At 37.1% G+C, this 20,708-nt stretch overlaps 1 protein-coding gene across 2 annotated transcripts in view; it reads left to right on the plus strand.

The window, feature by feature from the left end:
- The window catches only part of Zfpm2 (zinc finger protein, multitype 2), a 431,825-nt gene that overhangs the window by 194,579 nt on the left and 216,538 nt on the right, over positions 1 to 20,708 (plus strand). For both annotated transcript variants that reach the window (NM_001130501.2, NM_001434579.1), the window contains 1 exon segment: positions 19,921 to 20,039. In NM_001130501.2, the coding sequence (NP_001123973.1) occupies positions 19,921 to 20,039 (119 nt within the window).

Genomic DNA, 20,708 nt, shown 5'->3' on the forward strand with positions numbered 1-20,708 from the left:
TTCACATACTTGTAAGGAAAAATCCAGAAAGAGCCCTCATATATTTTGTTCAAATTTTTCCAGCGATACCACTTTGTAAAACTATACAATAATAATATTCCACACTAGGATGTTGGCATCAAGACAGTTCAGGTCTTTTATTCTAATTTCTTCTGTTTAAGAAGTGTGTGTGTGTGTGTGTGTGTGTGTGTGTGTGTGTGTGTGTGTGAATTTGTACACATGATGAGTGCATACAATTTTTTAAAACTAGTAATAATATATACCCGGGAAACTAGACTAGTAATATACCCAGGAAGTAGACTAGTGATGTATCCAGGAAACTTGACTAGCAACATACCTAGCAAGCTAAGCATTTTTCCATATACTTCTGTGCATCCATTGAAAACAATGGTTTAAAGCAACAAAAGGCTATTTCTTTTGAGTCAGGCTTCAAGCTATATACCTCTCTCTGTGTAGTTGAAGACCCTGGCCTTGATCTTTTGAACCTTCTGAACCATCATCTTTCCAAATGCTGGGATTACAGGCATGTGTCACCGTGCCACGGCCAATAAAATGTCCTAATGACATGAGACTACTTAGTTTCCACGTTTAGAAGTTAAGAGACAACTTTCAGGACTGGAACTTTCTGAAGACCACAGTTTCGGTTTCTTTGAAGAGTAGAGAATTAAATTTCTGGATTCTTCCATTCTGCGTTCTCATGATCTAAAATTGCCACACAGAATAGACTCATGAGTTCAGCAAACAGGTTAACAATTCATTGCTGTTTTTCTTTTGAAAATTTCACCATTTTGTTCAAGCATTCAGAAGAAATTAAATCTCTACAAGACTACAAAGACCCTTTTGACTTTTATGTTTAAGTTTTGAGTCATTTTCTTAATTTGTTACACCTGTGTTCACCTTGTTCAATTTGTGTGTTATTTATTTATTTATATATTTATTTATTTATTTATTGTGTTATTTATTGTGTTATTTATTGTGTTATTTATTGTGTTATTTATTGTGTTATTTATTGTGTTATTTATTGTGTTATTTATTTGTGCTTGTGAATTTAACTCTGACATGCATGTGGAGATCAGACAACAACCTGCAAAGCAAGTTCTCGCCATTCTGTGGTTCCTGGGCCTGAAGTTAGGCCATCAGGTCTCTCCAGACCCTTGTCCTGTGCAATGAAAGCCTCTCTATATACTTTGACAAATATCGCTCCCTTTACTTCTCCAGCCTTTCTCCCTTGTTCTTCTTTCTTGCCTCCCATTCCCTCTTTCCCTTTTTGTCCTCACCAACCATGCTCCTGTGCATATATGGAATATTAAATCCATACTCTTCTCCAAATACAGTATTATTCCCGAGGAGAACAAGGATTACACAAGGGGTGCATTTATTTATCATGGAGCATGTAATGGAAAATAGACAAGACAATAAAACAAACCCAGGTTGAGAGCACGCACTCCTGCATGCACAGGCATCCAGGGACATGGGAGTTTCTTGGATGCTTGAGTAAATGCGCATGGAGAATGTGAGTATTTGTACATAAGATGGAGGACTGCTGTAAAGTGTACTGTAGTGAGCCCCCTTTTAATCTTTGTTTCCACTATTGTTATAACAAGTTACAAAACCTTGATCGATTAGGTTCACAATTAGAAAATATTTAAACTAAAATATGATGTTTTTAATTAAATATTATAAGAAGTGGGAACAGGAAAATCATACAGACTGAGCTACATAGGACATGGTCAGTGATTGTATCAATGTCACACCAATTCTGGATGAAAAAAAATATCAATTTCAATTGGAACAGTAGATTACATTAATGGCTAACAATATTCTAAGTGAGGTCAAGTGGGGATTGCTGTGATTTGTAAATGGAGTCTTCTTTCAACCTGCTTTAATGATGCTGGCCTCTTCTTCCTTTGTAATTGCATTGTGTGTATTCAAATTAATTTCTCTTAAGTGCTTTAGAATTTATTCTATTAAGTAGTCTCATTTCCAATACAGTGTGTAATATTCTTTTGCTTTAAGCTCTGTTTTTTAATCTTCAGCTCTGATTTTACCAGCTTTATTATATTCCATATAACAAAGTAGAAAGTGACTACATATGTATTATTGATCTATAAATATGATCAATAATATATAGATGAATATATTTGAATATATTATATATGTATAGTATTATATGCATATTGTATTTACTATATACCTATTATATATATTCAGATAATTTCATGTTCTGGGGAACAGAGGTATAAAAGTCAACACGGTAGAAAATGTTGCTTTATAATAAACATAAGCAAAGTTGAAGTATTGATTCAATTATCATCATTTAAGCAAAATTGCTTAAGGAAAATGATCTGCCAAACACATCCTCATAGGACTAGATGTGGAAGTGATATGCTTTGTTTATTTGTTTAATAAATGAATCAAGAAGTGAGCTTAGACAGACCTGCATGCCACATGTTTGTATGCAGCTGATCCATGGAAGCACAGTCTTTCTTGAATTATTATGGGTTACTAAAAGTAACAGTAAATACAACTATTCTCAACCTTGATCTACTCACTCATCGGCCTTGAGAATGAAAAATAAATAAATATATAAATCATGTTTTCCTTTAAAAATATGATGTTTTTCTAAAGCGCTACTTTGTTTCAGGTTTAAAATTCTTAGCTTAGAAGATTAGGTTTTTAAATTGAAGAAAGATATTAGTACTATGTTAATAATAAGATATTTACATCTCTACAGGATTTTAGCTGACATATTTTCTTTGTAAATGGTCACACAATCATTAATGTTTTAAGAGAAATGGTAAAATAAATGACTTTATATTTGGAATAATGTACATTTTCAGGCTGACAAATTAATATTGTCTTTAAATTTACAATGAAAATACCTTTGCATGTTAATAAATGTCATTTACAGCATCAACAACTGACTTTACTTCCATTCCTGTAGTCATGGCTCCTGTAAGAAAATTACTCTTCCTATATTTGGATCTTGATCAGTTCTTCTATCTCATATTTTATTTCATTGTAGTAATTTGAGTTGGGGATCTACTGAGTTAAGAAAACAGTGGTACGTACATTACATTAGATAAATAACTTAGAAAAGGTAGATAAAGGTACCGTACATTAAATAACTTAGAAAAATAAAATGGTTACTCTAACTAATTGAAAAATATATTATGATAACTAAGATGCTCTTGCTTTCATTTGATTGGTTAACAAGGACTCCTAGTTTATTTCCCAGACAGTTTCCTTAGTCTACTGTATCAGTAAGACCTAAGCGATAAAGGGCTCAAATGAAATGTCTGCATATTATGTGTACTTAGCTAATATTTTAAGTTTAATTTTTATTTTATAATTGGGAGTATTTGAAGAGGAGTTTTAAAACAATAACCAGCTAGGTTGCATAACTGTTTTTTATTGTTTTAAAGAGGACTGTACAATCTTTCAACTAACATGTAAGTGTATTCCTTTTTTTTTCTTTTTGTTCCTTTCTGGAAGTCTATGATGTCAACATAATGTCAATGGAGCAGTTAATCCTCATAATCTAGAAATGGAATGGGTCAATCACCTCTGATGTTAACTTTCCCAGCCATATACCTTTGCTTGGCTTAGCTGTGAGGCAAGAACAGAATACCAGTAGAGGGTTTGTGTTATCTAAAACTCTGCATTACCTATGTTGGTGGAATCAACACTAGGACCTATTCCTGTTATCTTGATATTTCAGTATTGGTTTTGTATATTCCTTTATTACTAGTTTGTCCAGTTAACATTATGAAGTCTAACTGTTAAAAGAAAGGAAATTTTGTCTATATGCTTCTTTTTTCATTTAATTATTTGGAAAGGTCAAGATAAAATATATAACCTATGCTGAGTATCTTTTGTATATACAGCCTTGCATCCGACTCTTTTCTTACATGTTCTATGTAGACTGCTTTAGAGGAAGTGGAAAATGAAATTGCTGCTCACGGTTAATGTATTTGTTACTTTTCTGTTGATGAGACAAAATATCATGACCAAAAACAATTTAAGGAAGGAAGAACTCATTCAGTCTTAATCGTTCTAGGAATGGAGTCCACAATGGCAGGGATGGTTAGCCCTTGTGCCATGGTAGCAGCATAACAAAGTTGGCTGGTCACATATTAACTACACACAGGGAGCAGAAAGAGAGATAGGGTTTAAGGTAAGGTTGTGGATCCCAAAAACCTGACTCTAGTGATATGATATACTTCCTCCAACTGAGATATACCTCCAGAAGTAGCAATTCCAACTGCAGACTAAGTGTCTAAATGCATCAGCTGATGAGGGACATTTCTTATTTAAACCACCACATATGTCCCCTTGGACCACATAGCCTCATGGCTTCTCATAATGTAAAATGAGTTTAGTTTAACTTCAGAAGTCCTCATAGCATTTATCAGTCTCAACATTGTTCCAAAGTCAAAATATTCTATGCGACTTAAGGTGACTTTTATATTCTGACCATTGTAAGATAGATAGATGGATGATAGATAGATAGATGATAGATAGATAGATAGATAGATAGATAGATAGATAGATAGATGACAGAACATAGTATATCATACATCATATACATACATACATACATACAAACATACCTACATACATACATACATATTCACTTTTCCAATACATATTGGCACAAAATATATGTTACCATCCAAAAAAGGGAAGAATGAGAGGTAGTGAGAAAATATTGAGCCAAAGCAAGTTTGCAGTTCATCAAGATAAACATAAAATTCTGTCCCTCCATGTCTACTACCTGAGGTTTCAGTTTGAAATAACTTAAATGGCTCCTCAACTCAACCTTTGACCCTTATTTAATGCACATTTCTTTTCTGCAGTCTCTCTCCTCCCTTAATGCTGCTCTGTTTGGCAGCTGTCTCTCAGCCTTAGCATCCTCAAATGAAGTCTCAACAGCACAGGCTCTGACATCAAAACCCTCATCCTGGGACCTTCTGAATCTCCTTGTAGACACTGACTCTGACGTAAGCCGCCTGTCCTCAACACCTCTTTAAGACAACACAGGAAGAAGTCATATTCCTTCTATACCACAGCTTGGTGCATATGAAGCTAGAACCATATTGGTGGTGGACACTGCAAAATCAGTTGGCAGTCTGGGATAGATCCTTGCTGCTTTGTGGGCTCAAGCAGTTACCAAGAAACCCCTTTAGTCTTTTCCCATTGAAAAGCTTGAATTACCCAAGATGCAATCCACAGACCACAGGAAGCTCAGGAATAAGGATGACCAAAATGCAGATGCTCCCACTCCTTCTTAAAAGGGGGGAAATATCCATAGGAGGGGATATGGAAGCAAAATTTAGAGCAGTGACTCAAGGAATGGCCATTCAGAACCTGGCCCACATGTGGCCCATTATATATATACAGTCACCAAAACTAGATAAGATTGATGAAGCTAAAAAATGCATGCTGAAAGGGACCGGACTGAGAGACACATCCAGAGCATGTCCAATACAGAGGTCAATGGTAGCAGCAAACCACTGAACTGAGAATAGGACCCCCTTGGGGGGAATTAGAGGAAGTATTGAAAGAGTTGAAGGAGCTTGCAAGCCCATAAAAACAACAATGTCAACCAACCAGAGCTTCTAGGAACTAAACCACTACTGAAAGACTGGACTGACCCAGGGCTCTAACTGCATATGTAGCAAAGAATAGCCTTGTTGGGGAACCAGTGGAAGGGGAAGCCCTTGATCCTGCCAAAGTTTGACCCCCAGTGCAGGGGAATATGGGGGGCAATAAGGGGGATGTATAGGGGGAATACCTGCATGAGTGAAGGGGAAGGGAGGGAATGGGGGCTTATGGACAGGAAACCGGAAGGGGAATAATGTTTGAAATGGAAGTAAAGAAATATATCCAATAAATTTTTTTTAAAAAAAAGACAAATTGAAGCACATTTTCTACCTTTGAAACATAAAGCAGGAAGATTCTCTTTAATAGTTCTAATCTTAGCAATTATACCAAGTGATTCTGTTCTAATGTTAAGCTTCCTAGTGCTTTTTTAACTTCCAAATTGCATATTTTTGTATTTCTTTGTGCCTTTCTTGTGCTCATTTTCACCTTAGATCTGTATGAGTAGTCAATAGTAACTGTTCTTCAGACTCACTGCTATGCTACCTAGAAATCTGTCCTATCTAAGAGATAAGTCCATTACTTTATTACTTTTTAAGTTAGTCTCAGACAAATTTCTCAAGGCATGGGTCAAATGAAGCCAAATACATTACTCCAATGCCCTGCCAATAATGTGTTGCCCAGTAGCTAGCAAAGATCTTCTTTCCTTCTGAAACTTGATAAGTTGGCTCTCTAACCTATGAATTATTTGCAGTCCTACAATGCCAGGAATCAAGTGTTCAAGTCCATGAGTCTGGGACAAATAGTACATTTTATTTAAACAATCATAAGAAACTAGCTATATGTCATTGGTGCAGAACAGAAAATTTAAGCCATTGCTCATGACGGTCAACAACATCCCCTCGTCCTGCCCACTACTGAAGCACGAGAGTCCATATAATTCACTGTTTCGGTGATCTAGGGATCTCATGAACCCTACAGGATTTCATATTGCAAACCAGACTGGGGCAATCAGGGAATGAAAGGGGCAGACACCAGACAAACATACTCAAAAGCTAGAGTCAGGTGAGCCATGGGCATTTTGATGGAGCCGCACCATTCAGTCAACAACCTGGAACCACAACACTTTTCTTGTGCACAACACAGCAGGAGGTGTTTGCTTGTCTCAGTTGTCTCTCTTTAGGGAGGCAGTCTCAGGCTATAGACATCTGGGACGAGGAAGATGCATTCAGTGTTTTCTGTATACCCTGTGAAATTTTGCATATGGAACAGAGTAAGGTTTTGCCTATTCCCGAAGACTGATCTGAGGAAGTATTTACCAGTTCTCATGTTTTTGAGGCACTGGGCTCCTTGTCAGTAATACACATCCTCTTAGGACTTCTTCTGCTCTTTGTAAATTCAATCAGACTTCTTGCACTCCACACAAAGCAATATAGAAATTTACTAAATGTTATATGTATCCTTTGGGCTATTTTATGATTGTATTTATATTCATTATATGCAATGGCATGCTCACTACAGTATAATTTCATTAATCAGAAAATAATATAGAGTTTAAGGGAATTCATGTCTTAATTCTGATTAAAGAGGGAATACAGCATGCTTACGACTAAAATTTTTATAATGCTATTGTAGCAAATATTTAATCTCAATTGGAGGCTTCTACCTCATCTTTGAACATTTAGATCCCAGATAAAAGACACAAAGCTTTTATATTTGCAATAACCCTTTAAATTTCTAGAGCTGAGCAGATAACTACCTCCTATGATATTATGTCTACTTCTCCGCCAATAACCCTGAGATATGACTTGCCATGTTTTGCCTGGGCGGCTCTTACTCTACTAGCCAGCCCTGCTGGACAGTTCTGATCTGATTAATCCCTTACTTATACTTTCTCCACCTTATACTTTCTCCACCTTCTCTCCCTCCCTCCTGTGGTCCGACCTCAGACCCCAAGCCTAGAAAATGAAACTTTGCCTTCCTCTCTTCTTCCCAGGTATAGGCTGTTGGTATCTCTGTTCAACCAATTGTTTTAAATTGAGGATCAAGGTTGTAGAGCATCACTTGGTGTAGATCAGTATCTCCTAGTCCCTGGGGTCAACCAGACCTCAGGACCAGTATTTAGCATTGCACTATATAGCTATAGACTACACCTCAACAAATTATTTTTTTGACTCTAAGAAGTATGAACAATGATTCCTATATCACTATACTTATTTATTCCTTAGTTCCTCTAGATGAATGATATTATTTACAAAGCAATCAAAGTCGATTTGCAGAATGCTGTTTTCTTCTTTAAAAGCTTATGATGAGCCATCTTTATATTTATGCTCACTTCTCCATTATAAACCAAAATTCATCACATTTAACAGGCATGCACTGCTCTAATAGGTTTTCTAGCTTCTGACACTTATTGAAGCTCCTAATATTGGTAGGTAACATTTATCCATTTACATAGTTGTATTTTAAAGATATCTTTCTTATTTAGTACATGTTTAACTCTTTGAGTATTATGATATATGGTCATCATTAAATCATTTGTAGTGATGTAAAACTGTGGAAAATTTCTTAAAGGAAGCAAAGTTTATTTCCTGCCTTTTCTATATTTTTAAATAATTATGTTTATTTCTGGGTATTTGATTTCATTATCAAACATTGCATCATTATTTCTGAGTGAGCTCATCAGACCTAGAGAGAAAGTGTGTGGATGGACTCTCTATTTGAAACACTATGAGAGGCCTCAATAGATACATTTGGAAATGAGCTTTTTTATCTGGACTTTAGCACATGGAAAAACATGAAAGTTTCCAGAATTATTGCATCATCTCAGTCAAAATTACTGGAAAGCAGCAAAATAAAATTGCAAATACTAAGAATATTTTATATCAAATTCAGTACTTGAAGGCATCTCCAAGATGTTTCAAAAGTACTATTCTGCCTAAGAATAATATACTCTTATCTATGCATAATAATAATAATAATAATAATAATAATAATAATTTCAAAAGAATCTTGCCAATGGTCATTACAGCAATCTAAACTGTTATAATGATTGCCAGCAATTTGTTCAGTTTCATTTGGCAATTATTTTATCTTAAAGCAATGCTGTCATAATCTCTAAATCTCTGCCTTGTAAGTACTCATGTATAATATAGCAAATATCCTTGCACCTTCCATGGTAGCACTGTATTTTGTCCACTTTTGAAAATGGTTGTTTCTGATTTTTTTCAATAATTTATTTTTTATTCCCTTTACATCCTGATTGCAGCCCCCCCCTTCCTGTCCTTACAAATCCCTCCACCTATTAACCTCATCCCTTCTCCTCACCTAGTCCTTCTGGGACAAGATGTTTCTGATTTTTAAGAGTAAAGGAGTGAGTGGGGCTGCTCTACCCTTCGTTCTTCCCTTTGACATCTCATTCCTGTGAAAACTATCTTATACCTCCACCATAAACTTATTACCCATGCAATGAGTATTTCACCACAATTAGAATAAACCACATACAAAAATGATCCATAGAACATTCTAGTTTCTACATCCAAGATCCAATATTGTATCTGGCATTTAGAGTAGTTCATACATAATTTTGAATGAGTAAATGTTTATTAAAATTCAGTTGAATGTTTTTATGAGTAAAATCATCCTGGAATTCTTCATGTAGAAGTAATATATGGTGGACTTAAGACATGTGAAGATGTATATATTATACATTGGACATCTCCAAAAAAATGACAGTTTCAGCTATAGCTCTTTCTGTGTCCACAAAAGGACCCAGCCTTGGATCTGAGAGCAGTCGTTGAATTTGTCAATGATATGCTCATGAGTAGTATCTACCAGTCTGTTTACTATCTTCATCCCCTTCCTTCGTTTCTTACTTCTGTGAAATCTGGTAAGCATATGCAGTCTTTATAGTAAAGAGATAAAAAGCCAAGGAGAATAAGAGGAGAGAAAGAGTAGGGACGAAGGAAGAATGAGATGCACACTGAGCATGTAGCACGGTGGTAGAGAGCTTGCCTAGGATACACGAGACTCGGAGTCAGAGCCAATACCCCACTAACAAATTTAGAAAAGGGAATGACATATATATTTAATGCACTTATATATTTAAGTGTGTTATAAATTTACAATGAAAAGGAGGTAATAATTGTGAATTTAGTAGCATTGAATAGCTGTATACAATTTCATATCTGAGAATCATTTCCAGAAGAAGTGTTATCAACAGGACTAACATTCTTGAGAGTCATTTAGAATATTCTGATGTCTTTTGCATTCTGGATTTTTGGGAATAAGGAGTCATATCACTTCTTATGCTGCAAATAACATGATATGTTTAATCACCGAGGTTTAGTTAGCTTATTAAATAACTTATTGGTTTTCTGTAAATCCATTGCTCTGAGAGGCTGAGGTAGGAGGATTGCCCTGAGTTGTGGCTAACCTGGGATACATAGTGAGTTCTAGGACAGACCAAGCTACAGAGAGAGAGAGAGAGAGAGAGAGAGAGAGAGAGAGAGAGACAGAGACAGAGACAGAGACAGAGACAGAGACAGAGACAGAGACGGAGAAATACAGAATACAGACAGGCAAACAGACAGAGTAAATCTTTTCTCTAAAGAATACACTTTGGTGTGGAACTTCATTACTTGAATGCTGTGCTTCTTTCTTGAAATTTTGGAACAAGGATGTGAAAGTTTTTATTGTGAACTCCTGATATTCACACAAGTCTCCCACTCTCTCTCCTGCAATACTTTCCCATGGTTTACTTTTAGCTGTTCCTATCAATTTGTCTATGGACTGTCTTTTAGGCACAAACATTCTGCCTTCCAAATGATGTGGCGACTGATTTTATATTGGATCATTCTAAGGGCTTACATGAGCCTGAGCTCACTTCCTAGCTTTCAATAATTTTTAAGGAAAATAATGAAACATGAGAGAGTTGGAAGGCCAGGGTTGGAATCCAGAATAACACTAATTTTATCACTTCAAATTTAACTTGGTTTGAATAATGTCCTAAAAATATGATTATAAAAATGTATCATAATGCCTGTGTACTACCTATAACCCTACCAAATACTAAACACTGTAGAGGTATCTGGAATCCCCATTATAACAGAGAAAACCAATGAAAAATAATATAGATGATAATAGAGTAGAATGGCCCCACCTGTGGACTTTTGATACAGAGGTGGAGTGAATCTGGGAAGGCTGATTAGACAGTGGTAAATGAGCAGTGCATGATGGAAGATTCACACAGAACAAAGATGATCATTGTTTTTAAGAAATATATTGGACCGTGGGGCCTTTAAGTCCCGGTAAGTCTTACTATCAACACCCAAAAGTAGCATGAAGGAGCCTGTCTTTATCCCAATTTTCTCGTCATTTTTATGTGATTTTAATATATATATATGTATATATATATATATAATCTTGCCAATAGAGTTTTAATTTTTAGAAGTACTGTATGAAACTAAGAATAGTTTTTAACAATTCCATGCTCAAACTTTGGAAATAAGTATCTTTTTGTCAGTATGATGCTTTATGAATCATATAATCCTGGGACTAAGGGATTGTCTAACCAAATAAATACATAATGTGTTTTCCAGCGATACCACATGTTGACAAAACCTGATTGATAGTATTACGCTTTAGTACTTTTTACGTGTAGAAGTGATGCTCCCAAGATCCATGCAAGGATTCACAGTCCATTACAGTCTATATAATATTCTGGCAATGGTGTTAGGCTTGGATTGTGAACTCATGGGGTCAATATTATTTAGTTGCATGTTATATTTTTAGTATTTTATAAGTTGTAGACCCTTTAAACTAATAATTTAGTTAAATTTGTTACTGAATCAAAATGTTCTCTAATTCAAAATCTAAAATTCTTCAGTAGAATACCTCTCTGAGTGGATATCTCTACTTCTCATGGCTGACTGAAAGAACATCACATTAGGTTACTATTTGCTCCAACTAGGCTAAAAGCTTTCAATAGATTCCTCATGTCATTTGCTCATCTGTCTAATCCCCTTTGGTTTTGTAATGTTGCGATCAGACAGGTCGCACTTCTATTCCTCACCCTGACCTTTCCTTCCAGGCAGTGCTCACCACATTTCAGTTGGTGCCTAGGGATGTTTATCTACCCAAGGTTGTCGGTGTCCTTCTCAACTTCATCTAAACCATGCTGCAAGGTTGAAGACCTACTAGATCTTGGGTTACTATTGGCTACCAGCAAAACAGTGTTCAGCAAATCAACACAGAGGACATTTTTTTTCATTAAAAATCATCTGAAATTTATATCAAGTCCTATGTAAGTGAAGTAACGAAGTAGAAACTGATGGCAGTAGCCTAGGAGAAAGCATGGGTTTTTTTGACAGATTACATGGTAACTAAACAAAGAAATAAGGGGGACTAAAGTTTACAGTCATGAATCATCAGTCAAGCTTGTTGACTTAAGGGCTGCTTAAAAAGTCTTCCTTTCTCGCTTTACATCAGACAGAATCTATGACTGATTTCTCTCCAAAGTTTCCTTTGGAGTTTCTCCTGGAGAAGTCAGGCTTCTGTTAGCAGCCCTGGGAAGTCCAGACTCCTGTATCCCCACTGTGGCTTCTCTGAGACTGGTGCTCCCAATGACTGCTTCCTGTGTCTACCAGCCAAGCCTGCTTTACTTGCACAATGATTCCCCTTAAGCATAGAGCTCCCAAAGATAACCTACAACTATTTCTCAAGATTCAGAACAGGAAGTGGTATTAGGTCAGGCAGTGACATGGAGTGTTGTCCAGAAGGTCAGAACAGGTTTCTGGCAGCAGGGAAGCCAACTGTAGCAGATTTCTGAGCAAAGGCCTGTTGCCTCCTTTCCAGCAACTAAAAGGGCTCAAAAGACAGCAGCTCCTATTTCCATTCACTTTTCTTCTGTGGGCCCAGAGTGAGGCACACCAAGCACATGTTTCCAGATACCTGCCATGAGTGTTTTATCCATGTCTTCGTTCATGTGCATAGAGACCATAGAGGGGAGAGCAAGGTAAGATGATTCTCCTCCCCCCCATATATACTTTAGACATGAAGTTGAAACATGTAGGTAATTTTACATCACGGTGTTTATAAAAGCGCCTACAGTTGTTAATCTAGATCAGCAGTTTTCAACCTGTGGGCCATGGTTTTTTTAGGGAGGGGGTCAAACAAGCCCTTTCAGAGAAGGAACATATTAGATATCCCTCATAGTAGATATTTACATTATAATTCATACAAATCACAAAGTTACGGTTACAAAATAACAGCAAAAATGATTTTATGGTTGGGGCTCACCACAACGTGGGGAACTATTGTTGCAGCACTAGGAGGGTGAACCACTGGTCTAGATTATGAGCAATATTATTTTCTGTACCCATATTATATCTCTTCCTCTTTTCCGAAAGATGATAATTACAAGTGGTCGTTTTCAGGGGACCTTCCCACAGAGCCTTGCTTCAGATTTAGTTCGTGAGGTCATTCAAAGTATTACAGTAAAAATTACCCAAGTTTGTAAAGCACACAGCATTTCAGAGCACTTAGGTAATTTGCTCCCTAAACAATGATGCGCATTGACACCTTCCTATAACTCTCTAGGAGCCTTAGCCCAAGGAAGTGGTTTGCATTCTTGAGAAACACAGTGGTTTGAATTGTTGTGGAGTTTTAGAAAATGCCAGTATTTTTTTACAGAGTTTTCGGGCAGCAAATGTGGCCTCTACGAGACGCTGTTTCTTCTTCACTGCCACTGTTCTGCTGTCTTTGCAGTGTGATTACAAGCTAATCCAGAGCTCTCTGCAATCGACTAATAGCTACTGATCTGCTTCTGCCCCCTAGAACCGCATGGTGCACTTTAATACAATGTGTGGCGCTCCCTCCGCTCTTACCATGGGTGGGCATTTTTCTCTACATAGACTCATCTTTGGCAAATCATTAATGGAACATCAAAAAGATCCCATCTGTTAGAGTTACATATGGCTAAGATCAGAATTATCAAAGATCTCATTTTTTTCCTTTATTCCTTTTTTTTTCTTTTTTTTCTCCCCCTTTCTTATCCTCACAATAAATGTAGTTGTCAGCAGGATAAGTTCATGTGCCGGATAAGGTCACAATTTCATTTAGTGACAACTTCCAACAGTAGGAACTTACAAGGTTCGATTTATTAAAGAGTCAGAAGGGATAAGATCACTACTTGGCCAGGCTGATTTATCAGAGTTTGACTGGAGTACTTGAATAGGGAATGTCGTATTTCAAGTTTATGTTCAAAACAGTAGTTTAGTGTGTGTTGTGACTGTATGACTCAAAAATTGAGACAGGGGATTGGAAAAACTATCCTTATATGGCAGTTTGTGGCCATCCCTAACAGCTATCACTTACTGAGTCAAACAGTGCTTAGGGATGCATCAATATCGCATAAAGGAAATGGTGTTGTTTGTCTTAGGAGGACGATGGGACGTGCGGTTATTAGTGCTTGAGGAAACCGTTTGGTGGCAAGACTGTGGTGTGGCTTTGTAGAGAGTCGACAGGGAAATGTTCTAACCTTCTCGTGTGTCTGGCCAACAGCTGTCAAATGGTTAAAACATAAAATAGCGAGAAGCATTGCCTTACTTTGGCCACCTTTGCTGACTTTGAAAATGTCTCGGCATCTTTGAACGCTTTTTGAACTCAGCATGACTTCAGGGCTGTCCATGTTTGATACCATGATGTATAATGTTTTCCAACCATGAAGCAAATATAAATATGGGTTCTGAAGCTATAGCCCTCTGCTCTAGTGAGGCCTGATAAACATTACAAACCAATTCATGTGGCCTGCTTTGAAATTTCGTTATATATTTAAAACTAAGTTTAAACCAATCCAGAGTTTATTTTCAGCAAATGAAATAGGATCTGCTATCATCTCATTTGCTTGAAGCCCCCACCACTTTTGAAAGCTGAGCCCACAGTTCAGAGATGTTAAGGAAAATAGCCATACACGCCTGTGTTACCAACTCAATGCAGGATTCAGTTGAATTCAGCTGATCGTGAATGGTGATGGTAAAATCCCACATCTTTCTCCTCTTTTGTATACTATTTATATAGACTTTTGTTTCTAAAGAGGCATATTAAGAGATCCTTTTAAGGGAGGAAGCAATTGCAAAAGATTTGAGGTCATTTCTGGTGACCGAAATTATTTTTTCCACCGGTCAATTTATTTTATTTAGCCCTAAAAGTGGGTTGATATTTTTAAAAGCTGTGGGGGGTTTGGCCATGCTTTGACTTAGCTTCTTCCTTTTTTTTTTTAAAGTGGAGCTATCATAAGCCTTTGAGTAATCACAGACTTTTAAAAGTATGCATTATCAAGGAGATAAGAGAAACAGCCCTCAGCACTAACAATATTATCTTTAACCAAAATTGATTAGAGTGTCCTAAGTGTCTCAGATACTTTCTGTGAACCTACACAGCATGTTAAAAAAAAGGCTTTGTTTTGAAGGCTACAGAACTATGAAGGAGACAGAGAAATAAAGGCGTCATTTTTCTGTTATCTCTATCTTTTGCACATGAGGTGTATCCATGAGAGCAGTAGGAGGCCGATCAAAGGGAACATGTAAATGCTGTAAAATAAAGAAGAAAACACACTGAGACAATTCTTTCTGATATGAAAGTCAACTGTAAATGTCCTACAATTGACACCCATTGTATTATGAAAATATATGCATAATTAATTTAGTTCAATTTCAATTTTGTAAATACCACACACTGAAGAGCGTTGTCTACCCAGAGATAGATATTTTAGAACTCTGTGGATCCACTCGTCCATATTTTTGTTGAGGTAAAAGAAATTATGAAGAAGAAAGCACTCTGGAATAATTAATAGACTCTGGGTGCAGTAGGAATATGAGGGAATAATTCAGGTCTTGAGTTCAAAGAAACATCATGCAGGAAGACATCTTTTGTGCTTGATTATGGAACTTTAATGGGGTCTGTTAACACAAAAGCATGGTGGGTGTTTACTGGGTATCAGTAACAATTCCCAGAACAGGGTTGGCTCTGAGCAGGAGATGAGGAAGAAGGGATGATAAGGAACACCGACCTCTGTGTGGAGAGATCAGTCCTCTGCACAGCAGAACCCTTCACTAGGCAGATGCTGTGGACAGCCTCACGGAAGGAGTGGGGTCTGGGCAGAGACACTCCCTTTGAGGGGTCAAAAGAGACTGACCGCAAGATCTTATACTAAAAGATTAGTGGAATTTTAATAAGCTGATCCTGGCAGCGATGGTGCCTGCAATGGGAGCTGGTCTGACACTTAGTCAGAGTTGACAAAAGCCTGAAATCTTCTGATAAGACAGGCAAATCTGGGAGATCCGAGGAGGAAGATAACTAAAATATGAAGTGATTCGGATAGAGAAGACAAAGAAAGATGTGACCACAGACCGTGGGGACATTGGGTAATCATTTGGTGAAATCCTAAATATTTGTTAGGTTCTTTGCATAACAATAATCATTGCTTTTTTTTTTTTTTTTTTTTGTATAAGACAACTGAGATTCAAAGTGTTAAGTCACTTCCCCCGGCTGCCATGATATTCCCAGGACTCCCTCACCATCCGGTACAGAACCCTTCTTAAGCCTTTCATTCCACACTAATCCCTTCTCTCTAGAGACTTGAACTTCACCTTGTCACCAGTCATTATTTTCATAAAGACTTTGATCCTTCTTCCACCAAACCGTTGCGCAATCCCTCGGCTTCTCAAAAGGCACATGGCCAAAAAGCCCGTGCTCGCAAATTGAAAACCTGAGTTTCATCCTTACAATTTTCTTCTAACTATTAAAATACAGATAGTAACTCAGTTTAATCATTTCATTATCCAACCCATGCGAACTCCATAACCTGCAACATGTTCCAGGCCCAGGTGCATGTTGTTTGCTGCTCTAGTGCTTAATAGATAGATATCAAATCATGGATGAATGGATGGATGGATGGATGGATGGATGGATGGATGGGTGGGTGGGTGGATGGATGGATGGATGGATGGGTGGAAGGATGGATGGATGGATGAAGAAATGAGCCCCAGATTAGGTATGCAGTTTAGCTTTTCTTCTACACTTCAAGTAAAGCATCCATTTTATGACAATCTGGTTATAGTACTGGGATCTATCAGTCAGGAACCTGATAAAGCACAGGAAGCTAAATTTGGTTAACATGAACCAACAGAGTTGGAAAACGCTTTACTAAGTGGTGAGGGCTAGTTCTTATTTTAAGAAGAACTTTTTAAGGACTGCTCAGCTGATTATTGGACAAATAGTATAAAAAGCACCTTGCTTTTAGTGACATAATACTTCACATAATGCCTATTGATATTTAAAATAATTAAAATAGTATATTCTTAAGTAACATGTAAGGCAGACATAATTACCAGTCATCAATATCATATTTTTGTTGTTTCTTAGTACCAAACACTTATTAATAGCTTGTGCTGTGCTGTGGCTTTTTAAAAACACAGTTACAAATAAATGATTTAGTTTTTTAAGCTATTTTAGCAACAACAAAGAATTCCCCAAGCTTCAAAATAGCTTCTCAGTGAGCAAGAAAGGAAACTGGAATTTGCCTGCTTGTCTAATGAAGTGGAAGAGGTTGAGTTGAGAGCTTAGACAATTACTGGGCATTTAAGAACTCACAAAGTATTTTTGGTCTGTTTAAAATTTTAAGACATAGTTAGAGATGCCTGACAACTTAGGAGGTATTTGGATATTACTTTATGATCTGGCCTAAGTTTCTAGTTCGTATTCCATTAAAGACCGGTCTGATTGTTAATCCACAGGTATAGATAAGAGTCTGTTTGACTGAGGCTGAACCCTTTCCAAATGAAATATGTCAAAAGCAGAAAGACAGGATGAATTACTTTTCAAGGAGGGTTTAAAAGATGTTCATGATTCCTCTGGTATCACTTAAAAATGATGGCTTTTAAAAATGTATAAACATAAGCAAATTTATTTAGACATCATCCTTATGTCCAAATGAAAATTATTAATATTTAGATGAAGGCATTATTTAAATGTTAACAGTTGAAAAAATTTAGAATTCATCTCTGAGAGACATTAGATATTTTCTCTGTGAATGCAAAAATTATTTTTAAAGGTTTAAACAAATTGATATGCATAAATTGAAAGACATTTTCTACACAATTTTTTGACATTAAAATGGATTGCTAGAGGAGCTCCGGGGCATGACTCAATTGGTAAAGTCCTTGCCTTGAAAATAGGTTGCTGGCTTTGCTTTGTCTTTGACAAATTTTCCAGAGAAAGCTGCTGATTCCAATGTATTCATCAAAATCTTTGTACAAGGGTTTAAAACTCTTTCAGAGGAAAATCCCAGAAGTGGGTCTGTTATTCCATGTGCAAAAAAAAAAAAAAAAAACCAAAAACCTATTACATACTCATATTCTGAATAAGCTCCAGAGCTTAGCATGTGAGCTCGAATGTTATTTGCCACCAAGGTGTTTACGTAAAACTGTCTTTGAATTCTGCATTCATTTTCCTCACTTCTGATCACTCTTGGTTCTGCTCTACTCTCGTAAAACGCACTGAGGGATATCTATCTATCTTTTTTTTTTATGTTCAATTATTTTTTTTATTAACTTGAGTATTTCTTATATACATTTCAAGTGTTATTCCCTTTCCCGGTTTCCGGGCAAACATCCCCCTCCCCCTCCCCTTCCTTATGGGTGTTCCCCTCCCAACCCTCCCCCCATTGCCGCCCTCCCCCCATAGTCTAGTTCACTGGGGGTTCAGTCTTAGCAGGACCCAGGGCTTCCCCTTCCACTGGTGCTCTTACTAGGATATTCATTGCTACCTATGGGGTCAGAGTCCAGGGTCAGTCCATGTATAGTCTTTAGGTAGTGGCTTAGTCCCTGGAAGCTCTGGTTGCTTGACATTGTTGTACATATGGGGTCTCGAGCCCCTTCAACCTCTTCCAGTTCTTTCTCTGATTGATGTGATGGGTTCTTGCGTTCTTAAATCAGTAGCCAAGGGAAGGGTATGAGGAGAAGGGGCCATGTACACGATGTCCCTAAGGGTAGAGTGGGACCGTGTTCTCGGTTCCCCTTTGGAGACACAAATGAATTTGTATTTCATAATGGAAACATTTTAAGTATTGTGATATATTTTAGTATAGAAAAGGTTTGTAGACCTCTATTGTGTTTTAGGAAATGGGTAATAATAAGAACCCAAAAGATGATGCTGATACTTAATACATAAAGATACAAATATAAAGAACGGGGAAGCAATATCACTGAGCTCAGTTTGATAGGGCTGCTTTCAACAACCTGCAGATGGAAACTGTCCTCCATCTCATGCTCCCCACATACATACATATGTGGCTACAGAGACTATCACAGTGGAGGGTACTGAATCTACTTTGATCTTTTTTTTTTCCTGTTTTCTAATCCATGTGGCTTTTCACCAGGCGTTCATTTTATTTAATAATCCCTCCTTCTTAATCTGCTGTTGAACAGGCCGAGAAGAAACGCTAACATGAGAGAGTAAACTCTACTAATGACACAGTATTTTAAAATGTTAAAAGATTTGGATCGTCCTATGACTCAACAGTAATTGAAGGATAAAAATATTGATGGAATCACTAATGAGAACTCCTGTTCATCTTAAACCATGCTCAAGCCATTTAGACTTTATTCATTTTATAGTAACTTATCAATGAACCAAGTTCTCAATTAATTCCCAATCTATAAAATGTGTGTATTATATTTATTTATTTATTTCTTTTAGTGGTTTTGAAGTGTTTCTCTGGTATATGAAGAATATAGTCTTGAACAGTCAGAGAGAGAGACAGGGAGGGAGAGGGAGGGAGAGAACAGCTTTATGAGAGAAAAGAAGAACCTTTCTTTATTTGAATATGTACTTACTTTATCCATGAAACTATTAATAATTCCAGAAGATTTTCAAGTGCTATTAGAAACTCTCTATATAGTTGCCCTTCAAATGTTTTGAGTAGATGCAAGAATTTTGCCCATCATTTATTCTCCAACGTCTTCTCCTGTTTTGGCAGTCTATCAATGCTTTTTAAGCAAATGTTGCTTTTTAATGATGACTTCTGTGGATACTGAGTGTGGAAAGTGCAGTAAAGAAGCTGGACTGAGTGTAAATGCATTATAAAGACATGCGTTCTTTGAAGAATACCAAGGACAGTTGTTTCTCAGGGAAGCGCAATTGATTTTCCTTTTATGAATCCTGAAAACATTGGATGTGTAGAGCAAATGTAGAACAGGCGCTACTGTTAGGATGTGTGTGCAGGAGTTCTAATCACCTGTGTTCTCACATCTGCAGGAGAGCTAGAAGTATTTCAGAGAGATGGGGAAAGGAAGATTCAGAGTCGGCAGCAGCTTCCGGTGGGAACAACCTGGGGCCCTTTCGCTGGGAAGATGGACTTGAACAATAATTCCTTGGTATGTGGACCTTCTAAGATGTTTGAACACTTTTGTTTGTCAATTTTATCTCTGTTTTCTTCCCAGTTAGATTTCAGGAAGAAATGTTTGCGGTTTTTTGTTGATTTTATGGACTTCAAAATATTTTCCAATGGTTTGTCTCTGATTACTATGACGGACAATTCCAAAGGAAACAACTTAATCATGTCAAATGGTTGACCAGTGAGGCAACTTATCAGCTCCCTGTTCTATCTGCTTAGCCAGACTTAGTCTGTTCACATGTAATACTATGCGCATTGATCTTTATTTTGTGGAAGACACAAATTGTAGGTGTCCAAAAAGAATAAGAAATAAACAGCCTTGCTACCCTTCCACAGTACTGCCTGTAACTGAGAGGACCAGGGTCATGGCCCACACTATAAATTATGTTCACATTTCCATAAAAGTTCTGAGGTCAGAGAAGTCACCTGTTTGTTACTGAATGGATAACTGATTTCTCAAACCATTGAAAGGTACAAAAGGGAAAGGTAGACTTCCCAGTCTCCTACCTCACCTAGATGTTTCTATTTGTTCTCTAGCACTGCCTGACTGACATTTGAGAACTAAGACAGAAATCATACTTAAAACTGCCACCAGAGGCCACCGCAAAGTTTTATCATTTCCTAGACATCCCGTCAATATCTTCTGCCA

The sequence above is a fragment of the Rattus norvegicus genome, chromosome 7 (genome assembly GCF_021556685.1).
Source record: "Rattus norvegicus strain SHRSP/BbbUtx chromosome 7, alternate assembly SHRSP_T2T, whole genome shotgun sequence".
Classification (NCBI taxonomy): Eukaryota; Metazoa; Chordata; class Mammalia; order Rodentia; family Muridae; genus Rattus; species Rattus norvegicus.